Genomic DNA, 22,962 nt, shown 5'->3' on the forward strand with positions numbered 1-22,962 from the left:
GGTCTTGAGACACAGGACACCACTTCAGCCTTATTTGAGAAGCTCTGGGCCAAGCCCAGAGCCAGGACATGGCAGAACTGGGATTCAGACTAAGATTCCATCTTAGTTTTTGTAAAGCCCAAGAAGAAGAATATGTATTGTCCTGCTAGTCTGTATCCTCACTGAGTGAATTACTAGTGTAGAAATCAGTGTGCCCTACAGCTAACTGAGGATGGTTGGACAAACAATCAATTTTAACAGCTTTTGCTTTGGATGCTTGTCTTTTCATTTTCCCACATCAGCTGGGCATTTCAGAGGCAAGAGTGATGGCCAGACTGCCTAAGAATTGAGGGAAGCAGAAAGGGATCTTCTACTTTCATTCTAGGCCCAGATGTGCCTTTGCCAATAAGACCACTCCCACTCCACAGACTGGGAAAGGAAAGCACTAGACTGTGGTGATGTAGCCTGAAGCCCAAGGAAAGAGAGCAGAGCCTCAGCATTTCCATCCTGCTCTGTCTCCTCAAACAGATGTGACTCATGATAGCATTAACACTGCTCTGAGATGGCAAATAAGTGGCTGACTTGACCATGTGCTTCAGGAACCTTCACAAACAAAACAGAAACTGAAGAAACAAATTTTTAAAAAAGGATGAAGGAAAAATGAATGTGGAATCATATGAGTGGTAGACACATAGAAAAGCCAATGATAAACAGAAAGGGACAAAGGAGTCCTCGAAGTGCTGGTGTGTGCTCACTCCAGCTGGGGTGGCTCCAAGCCATCCTTACTCAGGTTACCATGAAGGATCTTCAGAGAAAGTATCAGGCATCCTTGACTGCCAGTCACTGCCAGACTCTTCCAACATACAGGAGAAGAGGATAATTTCCTGAAACTCCTTGATGCTTTTAAAAGAGTAGCAGAAAGAAACCAAGGATCGTAACAATCAACTTCAAAAGTATTGAGAATCCAGAGATGTTCTTCCCCAAGTATTGCTTCTCAAAAACTTTTTTAGGGTTTTCAGTGGTCAAATACAAAATGTCATTCTGTTTAAAAACAGAGCACTGAGATACTAATTTCAAGCAATCATTGAGTTCAGCTCACCCATTGTGTGAAAGAAGAAACCAAGGCCTCATGGAAGGGCAATGAGGTGCTCAAAAGCCCCTGGAAAAGCATTAATTTGAATTCTCCCAGCAACATTTTAGATCAATAATTTCCTCACCCAAAGAATTTTGTTATTTTCCTGAATCTGTTTCCCCAGGATACCACAGAATCATTTTGGCCTGTGTGTATTTGCCCCATGCTGTGTTCTACAGGTAGGAAGCTTGGTAAGTTTGCATTGTAGCCAGATGCTGGTGACCCACCGATGCTTCTAAAACAAGATTCTTTGGAATACTCTGAAATGCAAGCCAGAACTTTCCATTTAATTAGAATTTTCCAATGCTCATGCCTCTCCCTCTCTGAAGATGGCCCAAAGCCCCAAGTTTCTCAGCTCGGGTTCAGGAATCATACTCACTGGGGTATAGCTGTGTGCTACTTTATCCTCAGAGAATCATAGTTGAAAAGCAGGTTAATATGGTGATTGCAGAATTAGAACAACCACAGTTCTCTCAGGTGATTACCCCTAAGGGAAGTCTCATGGTTCACTGCCCTTGATTAAATTCTTAGGAGCTTTCCGGCTTTCTCCAGATTTGCCATTTGCCCTTGAAGAGCTGGACAGAATTTGTCAACTACAAATAACTGTTAGCTTTTCACAGGAAAAGTCTGCATGAAATTTGGCCCCTAGGAGTTTGAGTCCATTATGAGATATGCGGAGAGATAAGAGTGATTCCAGGCCCATGCTTGGAGGCACAACCATTTCAAAGACTAGGGTATTCTGATGCTCTTTGGGGATTGGACTACTGATGAATTATGCATAGAATATAGAGAGCTTGAGTCACTTTCAGAGATAAGGCACAGGCATGGTCATAGGATCACTTTTGAGGACCGCTGGGAAGTCCATGCAGAGCTGATTTGTGTAAAATCTGAAGAGAGACCCTGCATCACACAAGTTTCCATCTCTTACTGTTTATTTCTTGTATCTAGATGCCTCCCAAAGCCTCATGTGGTCATAAGTGAAGGTTTTCAGAGGTGGCTGGATGTAGCATGTGTGATGCTGGGATCAAGGGTTTGACGCTGGGATCAAGGGTGTGTGATTACTAAATAGTTCACTGATTGGTTTGGCATGGTTCTGGATAGGATTAAGGGTGTCCAACCTTGGATGTGAGTGCTACCTTCCCTAAAGGCAGGTAGGATAAAATATAAGGGATAGGAAGAGGGTTAGTGTCACTGCTTGTCATTTGTACCTTGGTGCTTGTTGCCTTGCTACCTTTTGCCTTCTGCCTGCACTGCTTTGCCATGGACTGTTTCTCATGCCCCTCTGCCATGCTACCCTGCCTTGGAGCCAGTCAACTATGGACTGAAGCCTCTACAGACTGTGAGCTACAATAAAGCTTTCCTTCTTTAACTTTGGGTGTTGGGTATTTTGTCTCAGCCAACGAGGAAAGTAACTAAGATGCATAAAGAGGACAGATGTGGGGCCCAGAGCTGCCATGTTGCACACCAGAAAGCTCACCAGGTATATTCTAATTGACTTGGCTCTCAAACTCAGCCTTTTTCTAGGACAGCCCCAGCGGGGTGAGGTTGTTGAGGAGAGAAGGCTTGTCTGCTCTCTTCACTACTCTATCCCTTTGGCGAGAGAAGAGAAAGAAATTTATGAGAAATCCTAACTCAAAATCCTCACCCTGAGCAGATCCAGAAATCCCTTTGGGGTTTGGGGCTGTCTGCGCTCCTTACCCTGCCCAAATTCATTTAGTGTGAGAATTAAGGTTGCCCCACCCAACCGGGCAGGTTCGTGCCACTGTTGAGAGACAGATGAGGTGAAGTTCTCTGGGGAAAGAGGCTGCTGAGAGGCAGAAAAAGACATACACAGAATTGAGGTTTTATTCACCTTCTTGCTAATACGTGCCTTCCTTTGGCTGTTTCACAGCTGTGGCAGTGTTTGCAGATATGAATTTCCATACACAAATGGCATCTTAAGTACAGACGCTTCTCTACTTATGATGGGGTTATGGCCTGATAAACTTGCCATAAGTTGAAAACGCATTTAATACAGCTAACCTGCTGAATATCCTAGCAACATGATTCACTGTGGCATATGGGTTGTTCCCCTCATGATCTTCAGCTGGTTGTCATTGCCCGGCATGAGGAGAGAGTGCCTTACTGTGTGTTGATCACCCAGTGAAAGGTCAAAACGCGGAGGCGTTCCGCTGAGCAAGCACCGCTTTTGCACCATCCATCGTAAAGGTGAAAAAGCCTAAGTAGAACCATTGTAAGCTGGGGACTGTCTGTGTCCGCTGCGATGACAGAAGGGGTGTCCGAGAGGGAAGGGCCAATCCAGGCTGGCCACAGCAGCACGAGTGGAGCATCCTGGCACTCAGCAGAGTGGGCAGATTCCTTTCCACGAGGCTGACTGTAGCAGCCATGAAGAGAAGCTGGAAGTGGGTTCTTGTTGGAGAAGACTGGCAAGGGTTGGGAGATGGAACTGCTTTCACTCTTCTAATTTTTATTTTTATTAATATATGTCTACAGTGCATAGTGGTTACAGTCATTGGGAGGAGTTGGTACATGCAGATAGCATATCGTTTGTTTTCATCCCTTTCCTCTCCTCTTTTCCCCTTCTCCTTCTATTTCTTGGCCCCCTTCCTTTTGCAAAAGACCTAGCTCCCTGTTTCCTATTATCTATTTTCATTTTGCTCTTTAATTATTTATATTTTGGTCTTATCATATAAGAGAAATCATGTGCTATTTAGGTTTGTATGTCTTATTTATTTCACTTAACATCATGGTCTCAAGGTGAGTCCATTTTCCTAGAACTGACTCAACTTTATCTTTCTTTATGGCAGAATAGTACTCCATTGTGTATAAATGCCACATTTTCTTTATCCATTCTTCTGTGTATGGGCCACTTCCAACATTTGGCTACTATGAATTGTGCTGCTTTAAGCATGGGTGCGCATGTATCCCGGTGTTATGTGTCTTTAAGTCTTTGGGAAGATGACTAGAGTTTTGGGGGAATCTCCATATTTCCACAGTGGTTGTACTAGTTTACATCCTCACCAACAATATAGCAGGGTGGAACTTCTTCCTACTATGCCTAGGAACTGGTTTCTCATCCCTTCTGATGATGAGATGACACTAGGTGGAAACCTTGCCTAAAAGGATTTGGGTTCGCTACCACATGCACAGAGGTGTCTTGAAGCAGGAGTACATATTCCACGGAGATGGAAATAAGCTGCTGAAAACATTCTTTCATGGACCTACTGTCTGTATCTTTTTTTTTTTTTGATGGAGTTGTGGGAGGCCACTTGCCTACAAGCAGGGAAAGAGTTGGTGCTTTTGGAAGTCTTGTCACAAGCCCTTCAATCTTGGTCTTGTGTTCATGCACCATAGAGTCGAGTTCCCAGCTACCCCCTTCACCCCCAGAAAAAAGGGTCTCCTAGGGCAGAGACACATTTCCAATGACACATGGCTTAAGCTTGAAGCAGGGACAGTCTCTTTGGGCTGTTTCTCTGAGTATGCTTTTCAGGGTGCCTGGGTCTACCCCATAAATGAAACTGAGATCTATCCCCACATACAAATTCCTGGTCTGGGAGTGTAGCTCAGTGGTAGAGAGCTTGGCTGGCCTGTGAGAGGTGCTGGGTTCCATTCCCAACACACACACACACACACACACACACACACACAAGCACCCCAAACATAAAAACCCTCAGATTCCCTTGTAGTTTCCTTTATGCCCAAGGCCCCAGGGACATCCCTCTGCTCAAAGCTCTTGCCTTGTCTCCACTAACACATCTCTGTTTTAAATGCTGTAGTGCATGCCTCTGCAGGGTATATGGACCCCACTTCTGCTAGGTCCTCATCCTCCATCTCAGTGACCACAGGCTCTGCGTGGGGAAGCAGTTATGCAAGCTCTTGCAGCACTTCATTCCAGGAAGAGCTGTGGGCGGAAGCTGGTGACACTAGAGTCCTTGTCTTTGCTGCTTAGCCATGTGGGTGAGGAGGGCCCAGGGACACCCACAGCCAGACCACAGGTGGGCTAATTTCCAAACACATACAAAGAAAACACAGAGTGTAGGTCATCAGACCAGAGACCCGATGCTGAGATCCTTCTGTGGATGAAGAGGAGCCAAAACACTTGATAGATGCTAGTTCTGTCTCCGTGGAGTTGACATCTTCTGCCCCAGAATTAATAAAAATAACCCCCTCCACTCTGCATAGCATGCTTTTCTTTTCCTAGTCTCCAGGAAGACCTGAGCAGCATGGTCCCCACCTCTGAGGCAGGGAAATTAAAACACCAGAGTGGAGGCCACACCACAGTCTCAGGACTGACTGGTGGGGAGCCGGTCACGGCTTTCCTCTGTGTCATAGCTGGGTTTCGAAGCCACCCTGGCCCTCACTTTTTCACCCTTGTGGTGGCAGAGAGCTAATTGTCCATTACTCACTTGGTGACTTTTCTTCAGCAAGAATTCTCAGGAATCCCTAACTTAGCAATAGCAAAGAGACTTCCTGAGGTCCTTCATTCTTCTGGTCACTCAAGTCATTCCTACAATTAAAAACTCATTCATTTCCACAGACATTTACAGTTATTTTGTACTATAAAGCCTATGAAATGGCAGGAACTTATGTCAGATAGAGAGTTATTGGTTCTATTCTAAACGTTAACATATGTCAGATTCTTCACTGGTAACCTGTTTTCGCGTCCTAAGTGCTCTCGGCCAAGTTTTTTCTTCTGTCTATCTTAACCCCTTCTTGTTGCAAATCCAGGCCACCTTTATATAATGTGTTACTCAGCCACCTGAATTCTCCGAAACACACCTTCATTTAATCTGTACAATGGTCTTGAGGGGTAGATACTATTATTATTGTCATTTGACATACGGGAAACTGCAGTCTGACTTGTGTCCACTCTAGGCTAGACAGGGCCTCCTCCCAGAGGTTGTCAGGGCTCTGCGTGGTCTGAACTGCTAAAACAATCAGGCCTTGTAGGTAGAAGGCTTGTGAGGGGGCAGAGTGTGAGCTTCCTACTGGGTGAGGGCCTTTCCCTGCTCATTTGATGCTGCTATCACACCATCCTTGGTGCCCAATGCCCTTCTACTTACTGAGACTGTTTAAGGCCCTTTATAGCTACTGTTTCTTTCTTAGTCCTTATCACAATCTTTCATTGCTTTATTTGGTTACTTTTTATTATCTGTCCAGCTCCCCCACCTCCCTTAATGTTATCCTTGAAAACACTGTATCCCCAATTATTAGAAGGCTTCTCAGCATGTGACAGTTCCCAGTGGATGTTTATAGACAGTAGGAAAAGAAGGAAGAAACCAGCAAAGAAAGGCCAAACAAAGAAGGAAGGAGAGAATGGAAGGAAGGGAATGGCTAGAATTTTCCCTAGACATGCCAGTCTTTCCTCCCCTACTGTAGACTTCCAGTTTTATTCATCCTGTGGGCCAGATATTTTGGGAACTTGTGTTTGAACATTGAATTGGTTCCTACCCCAGCTTTGCTTCTTCTGGGCTATTTAACCTCTGTAGGGAGCATAGCTCAGTGGCAGCCACTTAGCCTGCTTAGCATGCACAACCCCTGGATTCAATCCCAGGACTGCAAACAATAGCAAAAATCACCTTTGTACATCTCAGTTTCCTTCCTAGTAAAAGAGAAATAATTCTCACATACCTATTTCATAGGGCACTGAGGAGGCTGAATGAAATAACTCCTGCAAAACGACTATCAGTTTCTGGTACATAATAGATATTCAACAAGGGTTTGCTCTATTCCCCTGTAGCAATTTCATGTCAAAAGGTGTCAACTTTTCAAGCCTAATCCTGCAGAGTAAACTAAACCCCTACTGTGCTTTCAATCAAGTGTGGGAGGAGGCCTGGCCATCATGAGGATCTTAGAGACAATATACTGGTAGCCTTCAGGTCTGTGTCAAAGAAAATCATATGGGAAGGGATGCATTTTGATGTGTTTCATCCAATAAGTAACCCAAATTGGACACATATCAGGCCAGTTGATAGGCTGATTTCTAACTTTCTGGCTCTGTGAATTTGGAGCAGTCATTTAGCTTCTCTGCTCTTTGGTTTCTTCCTCTATATACTAGGAATAATAGTCATAATGGTTGTCTGTGTAGTAGTTGGAATAGTTGTAGTAGGCAATGGAGTAGGTGAAACAGACATTTATCTGTGCAAAGAGACTGGGACACAGTAAGTTCCATAAATGTTACTCATTGTTGATCTATCTATAGGTTAGAAAGAAAACTACCATGAGATTCAAGTGAACTTTCTGGAACATTCATTATTTTCCAGTTACTTTACTGCCTCTTGTTTCATTTCATCTTCAAACCACTCTGAAAGGTACAAAACCCCTTCCAATTTTTCATTCATTCTTGGATTCACTCATTGCAGCCAGAGAGGTATATGCCAGAAAGACATATGCCATTCTAAGAGAAGTGAGCTGTCAATGAAACATGGTCATGTGTAGTTGACTTGTTTTGTTTTGTTGGGTACTGGGGATCGAACTCAGGACCTTGCACCTGTGAGGGAGCCACAGTGCCACTGAGTTAGATCCCCAGCCGGCCCCATAGTTGACTTATTAAGCTTCACTTGTGTCTGTTTTTCACTCCAGGGCTCACCTCTGGACCACACACCTCCCTTGGGAGTCAGGATTTTCTCTGGGTCCTTCTGTTTGGTCCAGAGTATGTGTTTCATTGCTTTACTTCCATCTACTCTCTTTGCCCATGTTTTCTGCCTCGTCACTGAGGAGCTTCTTGCAATCCATTTGCTCTATATTTCAACCACATTTTTGTCAATTTCTCTAAGCCTTTGCACTGGGCACAGCTGCTTTTGCACTCTTTAAAACTTCTAAACTCTTGATAAATTAACAAATGCTAAAAATATGTAATCTTTTGGTGTGCAAACAATGGTCAGAAATACACTTTTTTTTTTTGTACCAGAGATTGAACTTGGGTCCTTCAGCTTGCACAGCAGGCGACGAAACCACTGAGCTAAATCCCTGGCCAGAAATACACTTTTCTAACATAAGTTTTCTAGGATAATATGGAGTACAAAATGCACGAAGTATATGTGCCACTGCACAGTGTGAAAATGTAAGTTGAGCTTAATAAGAGGAGAAGGAAAATACCATAAGTACACCTGATGCCTGTGAATAGGCTCCCTTTTCCAGCCACGTGTCAGCCTCAGCATTTACAATCACTCTGTGTGGTTTTCACCCCACCCTTGGATGTTTGCTTGGTTGTCAGTTAGGTGAGCAAAGTAAAGGGTAAGTCCAGCTGCAACCTTGAGTAAAACAGCTTCCCTTTGTCCCACGATCTTCTCTAGTTAGAGAGACCACTGCGGCCCAATGGGCAGTAGGCGGGATAAAGCAGTGACAGGTCCCCACACATGTGGCACCCTTAGCCCACTGAACATCACTCATTCCAGAAATGTTTGCAGAGTCTCTCCTGTGTTTCCAGGTGTTGCTAACAAAATGGGCAGCTTTCCTGGAGAAAGCTTTCTAGTAGAAGAGGGACAGATAATAAATAAGTGAACATGTAAAGCAACAGGTAAACAAACAAGATGACATCTGGCAATGAGAAGAAAGGGAAGAAGCTAGGACAGAATGGAATGACCACTGGTGCAGGGGGTGCTACCTCAGATCAGATGCTGAGGGGCTCTTAGAGAAGGTGATGATGGAGCTGAGTCCCAGGTCATGCCACAGTGCCACGAGTCCTGAGGAGCCAGCCGTAGGAAGACCCAGGGCAGAGCGGTGCTGAGGAAGAAATAGCAAGTGCCCAACACTAGGGCAGGACTGGCATGGCAGTTTGCAGAGCAGTCAGTGGGAAGCCAATGAACAAGAACAAATGATATGGGGAGGGGTCAGGGAGCATGGCTGAACCTAGGTCCCTCTGGGTCTTGAGGTCATGAGAGCAAGGGGCAGCCTAGAAAGGCTTAAGTAAAGCAGCAGCATGAGCTCATCCATGTGATTCATCACTGCTGTGGCGGGGATACATACCACGGGGGGTAGACAGATAGCAGACAGATCAGTAAGAGAGAGATTCTCTAGGCCAATGAAGAAATTATGGTGGATTAGATGAAGGTGACAACAAAGGCGATGGACAGAAGAGGACAGGTTGATCCTGAATATACTCTGCAGGGAGAGCAGATAAGTCATGCCTGTGGATTGAAACAAGGTTTCCCTTGAACGAGTGGGAAGTTGGGGCATCTACAGAGCTGAGGAAGACTCAAATGAAAGAAAACACACATAAAGTCAGCTCTATTGGGTACTAAGAAGGAAAAGATGAGGGTACTAAGAAAATTTCTTCAGAGTAGGAACTTCAACCCAAGACATCTGTGCCCAGATGTGCTACTCCATGTATATTGTATGCCCCCCCAAAAAAACTCCCTTTCCCTGTCTCTGCTCTGTCTAGCAGCTTGAGGGCTGAGATGCACCTCTCGTCCTCAGACTCGAGGCCATAGGGTCCACACCTGGCCAAGGGCTTTTAGAGAAAGGATAGTGGCAGATCTTAATCACCAGGCCCTGCGCTCTGGCTGCTCTGGTCTTGAAGGCAATCATGCTAACCTCAGAGGAAATTCAATTGGTCTGGCACAATTATATCTTCCTGGCTTAATCTAATCTCTTCATTTTACAGGCAATCTTTTCTTTCTGATCCCCAGCCTTTTCTTCTCCTTTGTTAATTTGTGCCTAGCAGCCAGATAAACAATGTCTTTACCCTCTGGGCTTTGTGTATGAGAGGATGCAGGTTATAGGTCCCTATAAAGCAGCCCAGAGCCTGCTATCTTCTCCCAGATGTTCTGGAGGGGAGAACCTTCTTGGGGAGCCAGCGAGGACCAAGGGACAGGGACAAAGAAGACCTCCCAAGGCCTGGCAAGTCCTAACAAGACTGCACATCCTTCCCTGTGTTTTTTCCACAGCATATGTGAGCACTCTTGTTTGTCCTTGGGTCTGGCAGGAAGCCAGCTGCCTGCTTAAATCTAGACCTGGGAGTTAAAATGTTCACCAAATGCCAACTCAACCTTTGGCTGTCCCCAGCCCTAATCTCTTCCTTAAGGCTCCTCAGCTTTGCTAAACAAGGAAGGAACATAATATTTCAGCTTTCCCTCCGCTGGATCCTCTGTTGGGCGTTCCCACGCTAAATCCTATCTCAGCATTGTGAAACAGGTGTTCTTATTTCCATTCTCATGGAAGATAACACTAAAATTCAGAGAAGTAATTTAGCCTATTAACAAGCAGAAGTTGTGGGGTTTGCAAAGAGATCTACATCACCTTACAGCTTACTCCTACACAACTGTTGGTCTGTGTTGGACCTCAACTTCTTTGTTTTGCCAATCCTATTTTCTGCCCGTTGTAAGGATGTCTTCAGTCTCAATGCTGATCACAGTTTTGGAACCCAGACGCTCCAGGTGCCAGGACCTCTGGTAAGGCCAGCTGGCAACCTTCACAATTCCTAGAGATCATCTTTCTATCCTGTCTTCTCAGGGAGCCTCGGCAAGGTGGGACATTCCAGGCCTCAAATGTTGTTGAAAAACACCCAGTGCTGAAAACAAGTCCAGTCACAGGAAGTGTGGAAGAGAGAAAAATGAGTCAGGAAGCAGCAGTGTGTGCTGGAGGGTATCCAATTTAGGTTGGTGAGAGCAGCCAGATAGACACTTCAAGAAAAGGAGGGAAGAAGAGGAAGGAAGGAACTTGAAATGAGCTCCAGGGTCTTTATTTTCTCCTCGGGTTTCTTAGTGACTTTTCTTTCTTTTTGTCTTCCAGCCCTAACTGATTACATTGGGAAATTGGCTGTGTCATGCACCAGTGAGTAGCAGAGCAGGAATTCAAGCCTGACTCCAACTTCTGTTTCCAGGCAAAGACGGGGGAGCCTACACGTGCTCTGCAGGTGACTGGCCTCATTTCTTTCCATAGGAATTAGGGTTTATTATGTGGCAAGGCTCACCTTCAGCACCTCCTCTCCCCAAAACCCCCATCACCTACTTGTGATATTTAATCTGATCTAGGTGTGTCATCAGGAGGGTCACCATGCTTTGTATGAATGCAGGTGAGGATGCTTTTACTGTATAAAGGTAGACAGCTGACATGGGGGTGGTGGATTGGTACATCCTTGCTTGCTCTGCTGGTGGCTCTTGCTCCAGAAGTATTTAAGGATATCCAGCCCCACCTTTGAGAAAGGAGCCATCTTCTGGGACTTCAGTGACTGGTTTTCTATCACTCTCATGAGTGTCCCTAAATTTGGACTGCACACCAGCTTTCCACCCAGCTGTCACTTAAGAAAGCAGCAAGGTCTTCCCTCCAGTCATCTTCCTATCCCATCCGTCCTCTCGGGTATGTGTGGGGTGAGAGGCAGAGAGAAAGAATGAGATGGGAGAAATGTAGGGCAAGAGAATGCTTTAAATGGTCCTGTTGGATTCTGGCTTGTCTGGGAGGTAGTTTGAGTCTCCAGAGGGGCCAGTTTCAATGGGAATTAGAATATTCATGCTGCTGACTCCAGAAATGCAGGAGTTATAGATAAGGAAAAAAATAGAAATATAAGATGCACTGAGAAAAAAGAGAAGGAAAGAGCTGAATTGAGCACCCAGAATGTAAAAGAGAAGACAGCCATGTGCACACCTGGTTGTACTGCCTGTGGTGGGGAGGCCAAGGCTATGTGAACTCCTTCCCACTCTGCTCCCCAGCCTGGGCCTGCTGTGCTTGGGGGAGCTGATGACCAGCTGCCATCCCTGAGAGAAGGAGAAGCTGCACCCCAGAAAGCCAGCACAGAATCCTAACTGCATGGTTTGTGGTCCCTGTGGAGACCTGGAAGGATGGAAGGGTAGGAGGGGCCCATGGCTGTGTCTCATGTCCTTGGCCGACCTCTATCTGGACAGCAGTGAAGGACTAACAGGGATCCTGGAGAGGAGAATGCTCCCCACTGGCAGGGCTTCTCTGTAAGAGTGAGGGTAAGCAGAAAAATGCTTTGTATACTCCAGAGCTCTCATGAAGGAGAAAGTAACTGTTCTGGGGGTATAGCCATTTGCTAAGGAAGGGAGATGCTGAGTTCAGCTGGAGGCTCAACAAAGTCCTGAAGGAATGGGAAGCTGGGCAGGGCTGGGAAGGGAAGCTGTGGAGCCACTGCAATGTGACAGCCACGTTATATGTGTATTTCTTCTATTGCAGCTTTACTGGGATGTGATTCCCATAGCACAATCTACCCACTGGAAGTGTAAATCGGTGCTCTCTTGTGTATCTTCACAGATATGTACAACCACCACCACGGTCAATATTAGAACATTTTCACTACCCCAAAAGACCCAGGCATCCATAACAGTCATTACCCTTCTACCTCTTCTCTTACCGTCTAGGCAGCACCTCACTTTCTTCCTCTCTATATTTGATATTTTAAACATTTCAGGTAAAAGGAGTCATACAAAACCTGGCTTTTCGTTTAGTATAATGTTTTCAAGGTTCACTCATGCTGCAGCATGTATCAAGCTCTCATTCCTTTTCTGGAAGAAATAATATTTCATTGTATGTGTATGTCACTTTTTACTTAGTGATTCATGGGTTGTTTCTGCCTTTGGGTAATGATGAATAATGCTTCCATAAACATTTGTGACAAGTTTTTGTGTGGACATGTGTATACTTTATTATTTCCCATAACAACAAAGCCAGGATGGTCAACAATTTATGAAAAACCACAGCTCAGAAAGGTGAAATAACGTTTTGAGACTGAACAGATTCTCTTGATTTGGTTGGACTATGACAGAAGGGCAAGTAAAAGGGAAATAAAGTAGAATTTCACTTCACCTTCTCTAGGTCATTATACACATGATTGGGTAAAGAGAACGCAGGAAAAGTATGAGTGAACGTGCGTCATCAGTCGACCTGCTATAGCCTCCACCGCTAACTCTCTGGTGGTGGGTCTGGGGGCACAGGACTGAGTTTGCCTGGCCCTGGTATGGCTCTGAGTCCTGGAGAGATGTCCCTTTTCTGTTCCTTGTCCTTGTTTCAGGGGTAGTCATGAGAGTAGGTCAAGAATTGCTCAAGTCTCTAGATGGAGTAGCCACGGGGGGAGCCAGGTAGGAAGTTCCTGTAGCAGTGTCCTCATTCGGAGTGGGCTTCCTCAAGTGAGCTTTTCCTGATGACAAGGTGGGGGTGTGTCTTTGCCAACTTCCAGGAAGAAGAGCCTCAAAGAGAGGGATCCAGCAGGTGCCCAAGGACAGCTCTGTGGCATGGAAAAAGAGGGTCACTGAGGCTGCTGGCTCTGCTTCCTTCTGGCCCCAGGGCTTTCCCAGAAAGCACTTGGATATGGGAGGGCAGGTGACGTGCCACCCCATTAATGTAACTCTGATGGCTTGGCAGAACTCAAGCCAAAACTGGTAATCATTGACCCTTAAAGGCTCCCCAGGGCATTGCAATAGAATCTACAGGAAGGCCGTCTCTCCAGCAAATTCACTGCCCTGTTGTTTATCCAAAAGCCTTGCCCTTCTCATCCCTTTCTGGGAATCATGATGCCAGTGCAGCCTTGATCCTGATGTACAGAAACCTGCCATTAAAGACAGCACAGATTGTGATGTGATTGGATCTTTTCATTCCATGCAAAGGAAATCAGAGCCAGAGGTAGTGTTACCAAAAGTGTTAACAACTAGATCATTTCCTATGTCCCAGTGCTGTCTAAGCTCTTTCTGTCTTTAAGATACACATGCATGTTCCCATTTTTCAGATGAGAAAATTGACACACTGCAAGGTTATGTAGCACAGTGTTAGCACTGACTTTAGATTCACACCCCACAAACCCTCTTCTAACATCCTGCCCAGTTGTTCGCTTGATGGAATGGTGACAGGGAAACTTCAAACATAAGCTAGAATGTGGGACTAGAAGGTGTTCAGAGTCCCCCTCCCAATCCAACAAATGGCATTCCCTGCGTCCCATTCTGCAAGTCTCTCAGGCTGGGCTGTGCCAGGCTTCATTGACTATGTAGGCAGTGACATGGACACTACTTTCCAACTGTGTGTGCTCAAGGCACGAGCTGACTTTGCTCCACTTTATAAGTTGTCAAGATCAGGAACTCTGTTTCCTTTAGCAAAGTGTGCTTTGCTTGTTGTGGGCTCAGTGTGTTCAGGCCTTCTGTCCACATGGAATTCATTCATTTCTGGGTTGGAAACACTGAGTTGATGTAATACCACACCAAAACCACAGAGAACTAGAAGGGTCTGGCTAATAACAGGATCCTTGCACACATAATATGTACAACTTTTTATAAACATTTAAATTCTTTCATTAAACTGCAGTGTCATTAAACTACAGTGGCTCCATATGTGAAATTTAAGAATAGAGTCATTATAGATGTGTTCAGTTTCTAGAACATCTGCCTCCACCCAAACACAGTACTGTTATAAGATGAACAAGCAGGAGGATGATAATTTGATTTGTAAAATCACTTTATAAAACAATCTACTATAGGATTCCTTTAAATATCTAATAGCCCACTGTGTTATGGGAATACGACTTACTATTCACAATTTCTGTTCACAAAAAAATCCTTAGAGAAGAAATATTGATTTAAATACAGGATTACATAGCCAGACATGTACAATAATATTTTCAATGTAGTGTTTTTTTAAATATAGTGGTACTTCAGTTCATGAACGTAATTCTTTTCACGATTCTGGTCACAAAACGAATTGGTTGTGAACCAAACCAAATTTTCCCATAAGGTCAACACTGAACCTAACTATTGAATTTGATTTGGTTCACAACCAATTTGGTTTGTGGCCAGAATTGTGGAAAGAATTAAGTTCATGCACTGAGGCACCACTGTAAGAATAAGAATGAAAAGACCATGAGACTAGAAAAGTCTCTGGATCGCTGTATTAACTTAATCCTAAATTCCCTGAAAGCTAGAATTTATCACTTAGGCTGGTGACCCTCAGCAAGGTCTGAACAGAGAGAAAGGTGGAGCTCTCAATGCTTGCTTTAAAGTTCACCATAGGCAGAGCTGACTTCTTGCCCTGCCTGTCTAGAGAGTGCTGTCTGTTCCTGGTCCACCCTGATTGAACTTTTACCCAGGACTCTGTAGGAACCTGTCTTTTCTCTCCAGATGGTAAGCATGTCTGATTTGTTTCACTCAGTTTCTTTCCTACTGGGCCTTCCTCCAACTCCTGGATCCTGACAGACAGCTGAGCAAATTCCCCGACCAACAGCTGGAATCCCAACCCAGAAGCTCTTGTTGGCTACACCAAGGTTCACTCATACATGAAGCTTTAAAAATCATCTCCTGTGCCTCTCCAGAGGCAAGTGACTCGATTTCTGCATTGACCTCTAAATAAACAAGTCACTGGACACCCCAGGCTACAAGAAAGTTGGAAAAACATTGGCTTGGGAGGAGCCACTTAGGCAAAGTTCTCTGAGCCAATCTGCCCTGTTCAGGTCCCCCAGACCTCAAGTGCCATCATGAGAAAGTGGCATTGAGCTGACATTGCCCTCTCCATGTCCCCTTTGCAAAATCAGCAATCTGGGTCCTTCACATCTTCAAGTATCTATTTATTTCCTTGACAAATGCTTATTGACCCTCTCGTCTCTGCTTGGAGCTGGGGTAGGTGGCAGGAGGAGGAGACAATTGGGATCACTGCCTTTAGATCAGCATGAAAGTAACTGTATGAGTTAAAATTACTATTTCATACTACAAATGAAAAGGGTACACTTGAATCTTATAAGGAGAGACAACTTGAGTGATCAGGAAACTTCTCTCTTTGAGAAGGTGACATTTGAGTTCCTTTTTCAGAAATGACATTTAAATTGAGATTAAAAAGTTAAGTAGGGGTAGGATGGGATAGAGTAGAGCTCTAGGTGTCCCAGCAGAAGAAATAGTAAGTGAGGCAAGCTCAGAGAGGTTAAGCAACACACCCAAGATGGGCAGTTGTAGTGAGGCAGGGCTGAACCTCCAGTGCATGTCTTCCTATCACCACCTGTTATCTAGGTGTGACCATGGCATTGACTCCAAGGCCAGGGCTTAGCTCCCCATTCCTGGCAAGCTCTCTTTGCCCACTAGGCCATTGTCATCACACACTAGCCATTGTCATCAGAATAAACTTCTAGCTGTAGAAGATGCTGCAACTGTACCTGGTAGAGATCTACAGATGCTTTCAAGTGGAAGATACCTTTCCTATAACTCTAGGCCATCGCTTATAATTTGCTCAAGCCAAGACCATCTGTAGATACTTCCAAAGGAAGCAGAATGCTTGGTAAGATAAAGTGTTCACCTACATTCACAGTTCCTTCTTAATTCTGTTGATATCATGACATTACTGAATTCTGCCTGGCATTACTGGGTCCCTTTAGTGTTTCAGGGCCTGTGGTCTTCTCCAACGTTCACCCCTAGACCTAATCCAATCAAGCCCTGCCCCTTCTTCTCTCCTCTTTTGATGCTTTCCCATATGCATTTCCTTGTGCTAGAGAGCTGTCCCCTCTCCACTAATGAAAGCCTCTCTCTTTTTTAGACTTAGTATCTAAAACAAGCTTAGTCTCTTGGGGGCTTTTACCCTTCAAAGTGATCTCTTACCCAAAGCAAGGAAATCTATGAAAATCCACTCCTGAGGCATGGTACGCAGATGTTGGATAAATGTTTACCTTCTTTCCATATTATTTGTCAGCTATTTTGAGTACACCTTAGGGTTTAAAAACAAAGACTTCTCAATCAGGCAGATCTAGAGTCTTCTAATCTTTACTCTTTGGCTTATATCTTGGGCAAGTTGTTTAACTTCTCAGCCCTCAAACTCCTGGAATTATTATGATATCCAAATATGACAATGCACGTCAGAGATATTGGCCCTGTCTGAGCAACATTGTAAGCTTTCCCACCCCATGTCCCTGCTCCACGGGGGCACCATTTGCTCTGTGCTCCAGGGGGCGCTGTTCACACAGAATGCAGTGGTGTCTCCAGCTGGCAGGGAGAGAGTGAGGCTTTAATTACCATTCCATGCTCTCTGGAGACTTTTCTCAGCCCTAGTCTTCCCTTTCATGTATTCTGGGTCATGCACCTCCACTCTTACTTTGGTTTACTCTGTCCACTCTGGCTTAATGGTCTCTCGCCCAGTAAGCAATGTTTTCCCTTGGTAAAGTGCTGTATTCTGTGAAGTTTGGGAGAGAGGAATTCTTACAGAATCTGTGGAGGAGCCAGGTAGCACCAACTGGGTGGTTATGAGTTCCTGTTGGCCCTTAGGGCTCTCTTGACCCCCGTCACTATCCTCACAGTTGGCAAGGATGTGCCACTCTCCTTGAAAACTGAACAAAGCAGAGACAAAGTGCCCCTTTGGTCCTTCTTTGCATAGCTGTGACCTGCTAGCATTCCCAAAAGACCTTAAGGAAGAGTTATGGAAAACAATAGAAATTGATATTGGAAGTGCACATAGAATAGGTGTCCAGCTTTTAAAGCATCAGTTTTGAAGTCCACAGCAAATGCATGTGGGCACCAGACTCTGATGGAACCTCACAGATACCTTCCTTGGTCCAGCTTTACTTCCCAGGCTGGCTATGCTGGTGAGGACATATAGCTCCAACCCTTTCTTGTGGGATCTGTGAAGAGATAGTGGTCTTTGTGGTGATAATAGATAGTATCTGAGAAGGAACAGTGATCCTGGCAAACAGTTTAGCTAGATTGAATTTAAAACCTGAGCTTAAAAATTTTAACTCATTTGAATGGCTTTTGGTATTGTAATTTGGCTATTTCCTTGATTCTTCAAATCTTCATAAGAAAAGCAAACATGCCTACAAAATACATATATGCACATGTGATTTCTGGAAGCAACCAGTGGAATTGGTTCTCACCAATTGGCTTGTAAAACAATTTTTATTACCCCTTAGTCATACCTGTTATGTTGTATGTGCTATGGCCTTTTGTAGTATCAGGATCTTTCAGCCAAAGAACACCAAGAACACCTCATATTTGAGTCACTTGGGTTTTTTGTAGCCAGCCCATGAGTTACATACACCACCAGCAACTGTGAGAGCCTCACTAGAAGGAGTCAGGCAAGGCTTGAATAGGATTTGAACTTGTTTTAGGTTCTGAAGGCTTATGGAAGGAAGTGTGGGTATGTTATGCTGCTAATTAACACATTATGTTAATAAATCTTATTATCTAGAAAGAGAGAGCTCTGGCATGAATCTAAAGCTATTATTGGTACAAAAGCAGCATTCCCTGGTACTAGCCAGGATAGGAGGCCATTTGGCTGTTTTGTGGTTTGTACAATGGTCATGTTATTGTTTGTGTTCAAACAAGATTACAGAGAGGTCTTGTTTTTTAACTAATCCCATCATGATCACAGTGGTTTTGCCTGATGTCAATGCACTATGAAATCATTAGTCATCAGTACTAGATTACCAGAGCCTTGCTGTGAGTGTCAGACCAACTCTTGCTACCAGGAGCTGCCTTCTTCTCCTAAGTAGGCATATGTGTGTGGTCAGTGACTCAGGCCAAGAGAAGAATAGTGTCACACCTGGGCACTCCCCTTTGTCTGGCTTTGCCAAGGACAATTCTCTCCCTCTAGCCTGTTCCCACCTCTCCAAGATGAGGGTTGCACTCTAATTATAGATAAATCCTTTATTAAATTATTTTTGCATTTCCCATGTCATCTGTTCCACACTGGGAGGTGGGACCTGGAGCCAGGGCAGTTCATAGATGTGACTTGTGGTCAGAACTTTTATGTCCCTCTCTTGAAAGCCTTTCCTATTTTGGCTGTGGTCTCCAGTACAGTCCCTTTGACTCTGCATGACAGATAAGATAGTTGTAGTCAGTGACCCTTGGTTAAATTGCTATACTAGTTTAAATGTATGAACCAATAATAACCATTGCCACTATTTATTGCAGGACTGATATGTTCTAGGAACTTTACACACGCTATTGCATTTATATTATACTGTGACCTTTGGATGTATTTATTATGGCCATTTCACAAGTGAGGAAACTGAGGCGCAGAAAGGTTAAGTGGCTTGCTTGGGCTACCTGGGCACTGATTAGCTGCAGAGCTGGGCTTCAAGTCCATGTCTGTGCTTACTTGAACTGGAGTCCCTTCCACTCTGCTAAGCTGCCTCTGGGGTCACCTGTTCTGGGAGTGTTCCTGGACCAAGTCTCCTATCTTCTCATTGTCTCCATGTGAAATATACCAAATTGTTCAGATAATGCTACTGTGACCAGCTGGCCCCAGAGACGCCTACAGAACAGTGCACCTATGAGAGTGCCAGCACCACCAGAACTTGTGATTCCCTGGCTTTTGTTTCTGAGCTCTCTTCTCTGGAAGGACCAGGGAAAGCTTGTATCACATTTGTGCCCTGTACCCAACATACTGCTGGCCTTGAAGCAGAGAGAATGTGGGAGCGCGAGCACCTCTAAGAGAGGTGGGATCTTCCACCAGTGTGTCCTCCAATCTAGCCTGAAAGGGGCCTGGGCTCAGATGCCCATGAGGCCAGGAAAGATGGTTTCTACCATCCTTGCCAAATTCCATGGAGGAAGAGCCCATCAGACCCCAAGTGAGCTGCCTGTTAAAGATGTCGGAGCTAAGTCTCTGTCATGCCACCCTAAAGGGAAATGCTACCCTCTGTCTACTCTAGGTACTAGATATGGCCAGGGCAGTCCAGGGACCTGGGTGACATGATGCTCCCCAGGGCCCGAAACATTTGCAAGTCCTGCTGGGTGGCGGTTGTTGGATAGAGCGAGATGATTTTCGTAGCAAACAGGAAGTCCTCTACAGTAGCAGTCAGATGCGTTTGTTTTAGTTCCTCAGCAAGGGTGCGTTGAAGGGGACAACTCTGACACCCTGCCTGTTGGGTCCCCTCTTTGGTCACTGCCTTTATATCCTATTCTCAGTCCTCTTAGGCAAATCTGCTGCATTGCAATTTTTATGATTTCTGTAAGAGCAACTTGGGAAAGGGGACTGTCACTTTGTTCCTGTCCTAGCACAGCCCCTGGTACTTAGGCCATGTTCAGTACCTAGAGAGTTCGTACATTTCTGTTGATGCAGAAGGTGGAGAGCCAGCCCCATAATCCTGGTGGATACATGGCTATGGGAGATCCTCAAGAAATGTTTTGTAATTCAATCGACTCTTAGCCTGAAACAAGGTAGTAAATGTTCACAGAAACTTGAATTTCTTCTGCACCACAGTTGCCAAGGGACTAGAGAAAATAATTTTTTTATATCGGGAATCGAACTCGGGACCTTGCTCTTGCAAGGCAGGTGGCAGAACCACTGAGCTAAATCCCTGGCCCCAAGAGCTCATATTTTTTAACCTCTAACATAAAATTTTGACTCCCAGAAATATCCTGAAATTAACTTTGTTTGTGATCAGTTTAACTAAAAGCCAAATTACAGTGAATGTTTTTTTACTCATATAGAGAAGTATAGCCTCAGTAATGTAATTCTAAATCAGCAGTAACAGAAGTCATACCTTTTTCCCTTCTCTCTGATGGAGTGGCTGCTGAGCATGCTGGGCAGAGACCATGGAATTAGTGCTCTACGAAATCCCCAGTTCAGAATGGATTGTCCTGAGGTGAATGCCTATAAAAAAATTCAGCTATTTAGGTTCCTCAAATTTTGGCAATGAGCATGAAATTTTGGTATCTCACTTAAAATGAAGAGGGTGTGACTGAAGTACAAATGCATGCGTGCATTTTTACAGACAAAAGGAGACTCAGGAGGAAATTTCCTTTGTTTTCAAGAACTTAGAGGGTGTTTAAATGAAAGAGACTTGGGCCTTATTTAGAATTATGGGTTGTCCCTGGCTGTTCTACAATTTCTCCTGTGGGTCTGCAACAAAAACATAGCAAATGGTTACCTGTGCTGAGTAATGTGACCCTTGCTTGCCCTTCCAGCCCAAGTTGTCACCAAGGTCCCCTAGACACTGTTATTTGTTTACCTGGAACTTCTTTCAGCTCCTCCATGCTTGCCTTCTTCTATCACCTTTGCGTGGGTCACACATACCTTTAAATGCAGGCTAGTCACTGCTACCCTCACAAGTATGTCCTTCCTGAAATATCTCTATTACATGGGGAGCTGCAGGCTGCCAAGCAGACTCCTCACTTTATATACATATTGATTAATTTGTTTATCAGCATTCAGCAAATATTCACAGAGCGTCTACCATGTATGACTCTAACGTAGCTTCAGGCCCTGGCCTTGGTGTCCCTTGTTCTGTCCCTCAACACATGTGTTCCCACTCTGACATTACAGCAGTGTGGTCCTGCGTTTCATTGTTTATAAGTTTGTCTACAAAGCCACCCCCACCTGAACTGAGAGCTGCACAAGGACAAAGACTGGGACCATGTGGCCCACGATTGCTTCCGGGGTGTCTAGCACAGTGGCTAACATACACAGCATTGTCAACACAGCCTTATTGAATAATTATAGATAAATAAATGTATACATGAATGTGTTGAGCTTACTGCCAGCTGGAGTGTTTTCCCAGATGGTGGATCTGTCACTAACAGGGAATCTTACAGAAAAGGTGTTTTTTGGGGGACAGTATACAAAACCTGTTACCTTGTATATATTGATGTACTTAGTTCACTTTCCCATTTGACTGTGAGCTCCCTGGAACAGGAAGACTTCTGTTTGTCATCGAAATCCTACAGAATAAGTGTACAATCAGTGTTTGAGGGATGTACAAAAAGTATTTTCTGAGAACAAGCTGTTTATAGAACAAGAATGCTGAAGCAATAAAGAAAAAGTGGCAATAATGTAATCCACTTGTTTTGCCAAGCCACCAAGGATACCTTGGTAAATATTAGTTAATGTGTAGCCTTTTGTTTGCTATTAAGATTTACTGATTTCAATAGAATGGGACCTAAAAACCGAACACATTGTATAACAATCAGACACCAGGGACAATCTCTAACCATGCAATAGTTTATAAAATACACATCAGCTCTGTCCGTGGTTAGATTAAATGCCATTATCTAAGCAAAGTGGGATATGTGCAATAATAGGTCTCCCTGTGAGTGATGGGTTTGGTTAGTGGATGAATTTATCCTCTACCCTTGCATTGTCCCCATATAATTCTTCTTACTCTGTGAAGAAATAAATCAATAGCATTGGCTAATCCAGTGCATGTGAAAAGCACCTTCAGTAAATGCCAGCTCTTCCTGAATAAATCCAACAATAAAGCTTCCTTTAAATCTCAGTTTCTTACATAACAGTGACACTTATACAGAGGGATTAATGTGGTATCTTGTTTCTTTCTGATGTGATCTTACTTTCATCTTGCAAACATGTCCCTATCTGTATTTGTGTAATTGCCGGTAGCTTGGAAAATTCAGCATCCCAGTGTGTTTTGGAAAATAAGCTGGGAGATGGATGATAACTAATTGTTTCTGGCCAAAAGTTATGTGGCATGACTTAGGGGAACGGCAAGAGAGCTCTAGAGCGTGGCAAAGGAAAGGAGGGCAATACTGGAATCCAACCCACGCCTGCTGCCCAGGGATCTGAGCTGGTGGTTTGTCATGTCTTAGCATGACGGTATTTAAGCCATGTGAGATTTGGAAAAATATATATACCTAGCCCAGGCTTAGTCTGAGAACACTTGCTTTGGTTTAAGCCACACAACTGCACTATTGAATTAAGTGTTTTCAAGTTAATACAAATTAGCATCAGTCCACTGGCAGAAGCCTAAGATAAATTAGACTGGGTCTCAAAGACCTGCATCTGGACCAGCTCCCAACGCCACCATTTCCTTGCTTTTCCCAGCCATGGATGCCTCCGGCCAGAATATGTTTAGGAAGCTGGTAAGTGCAGACAATCTGGGGAAAGCATTATAAGCCGCTGATTGCTTTTGTTTCATCTGTTCATAAGGCCAGCCAGATGTTTTATTATTAATGTAGTTATGGAAACCCAAACTCCTCCAAGAAATA

The 22,962-nt window shown here is 44.4% G+C and overlaps 1 protein-coding gene across 4 annotated transcripts in view; it reads left to right on the forward strand.

Moving 5' to 3' along the window:
• Positions 1–22,962, forward strand: part of Kcnj1 (potassium inwardly rectifying channel subfamily J member 1) — a 52,869-nt gene that overhangs the window by 25,050 nt on the left and 4,857 nt on the right. Inside the window, exon 4 of one of the 4 annotated variants that reach the window (XM_021242800.2) lies at positions 10,844–10,967. The exons of 2 other annotated variants lie outside the window; for them this stretch is intronic. Coding sequence is in view for 1 of the 2 variants with exons in the window: in XM_021242799.2 (XP_021098458.1) it covers positions 22,801–22,836 (36 nt within the window). In the remaining variant the exon portion in view is untranslated. Of the gene's footprint in view, positions 1–10,843; positions 10,968–21,578; positions 22,837–22,962 lie in introns of those variants that run through there. One more of the 4 variants, XM_021242799.2, reaches the window with a different exon arrangement.

The sequence above is a fragment of the Heterocephalus glaber genome, unplaced genomic scaffold (genome assembly GCF_053883595.1).
Source record: "Heterocephalus glaber isolate CG9 unplaced genomic scaffold, H.glaber_assembly_v1.0 deba00001446, whole genome shotgun sequence".
Classification (NCBI taxonomy): domain Eukaryota; kingdom Metazoa; phylum Chordata; class Mammalia; order Rodentia; family Bathyergidae; genus Heterocephalus; species Heterocephalus glaber.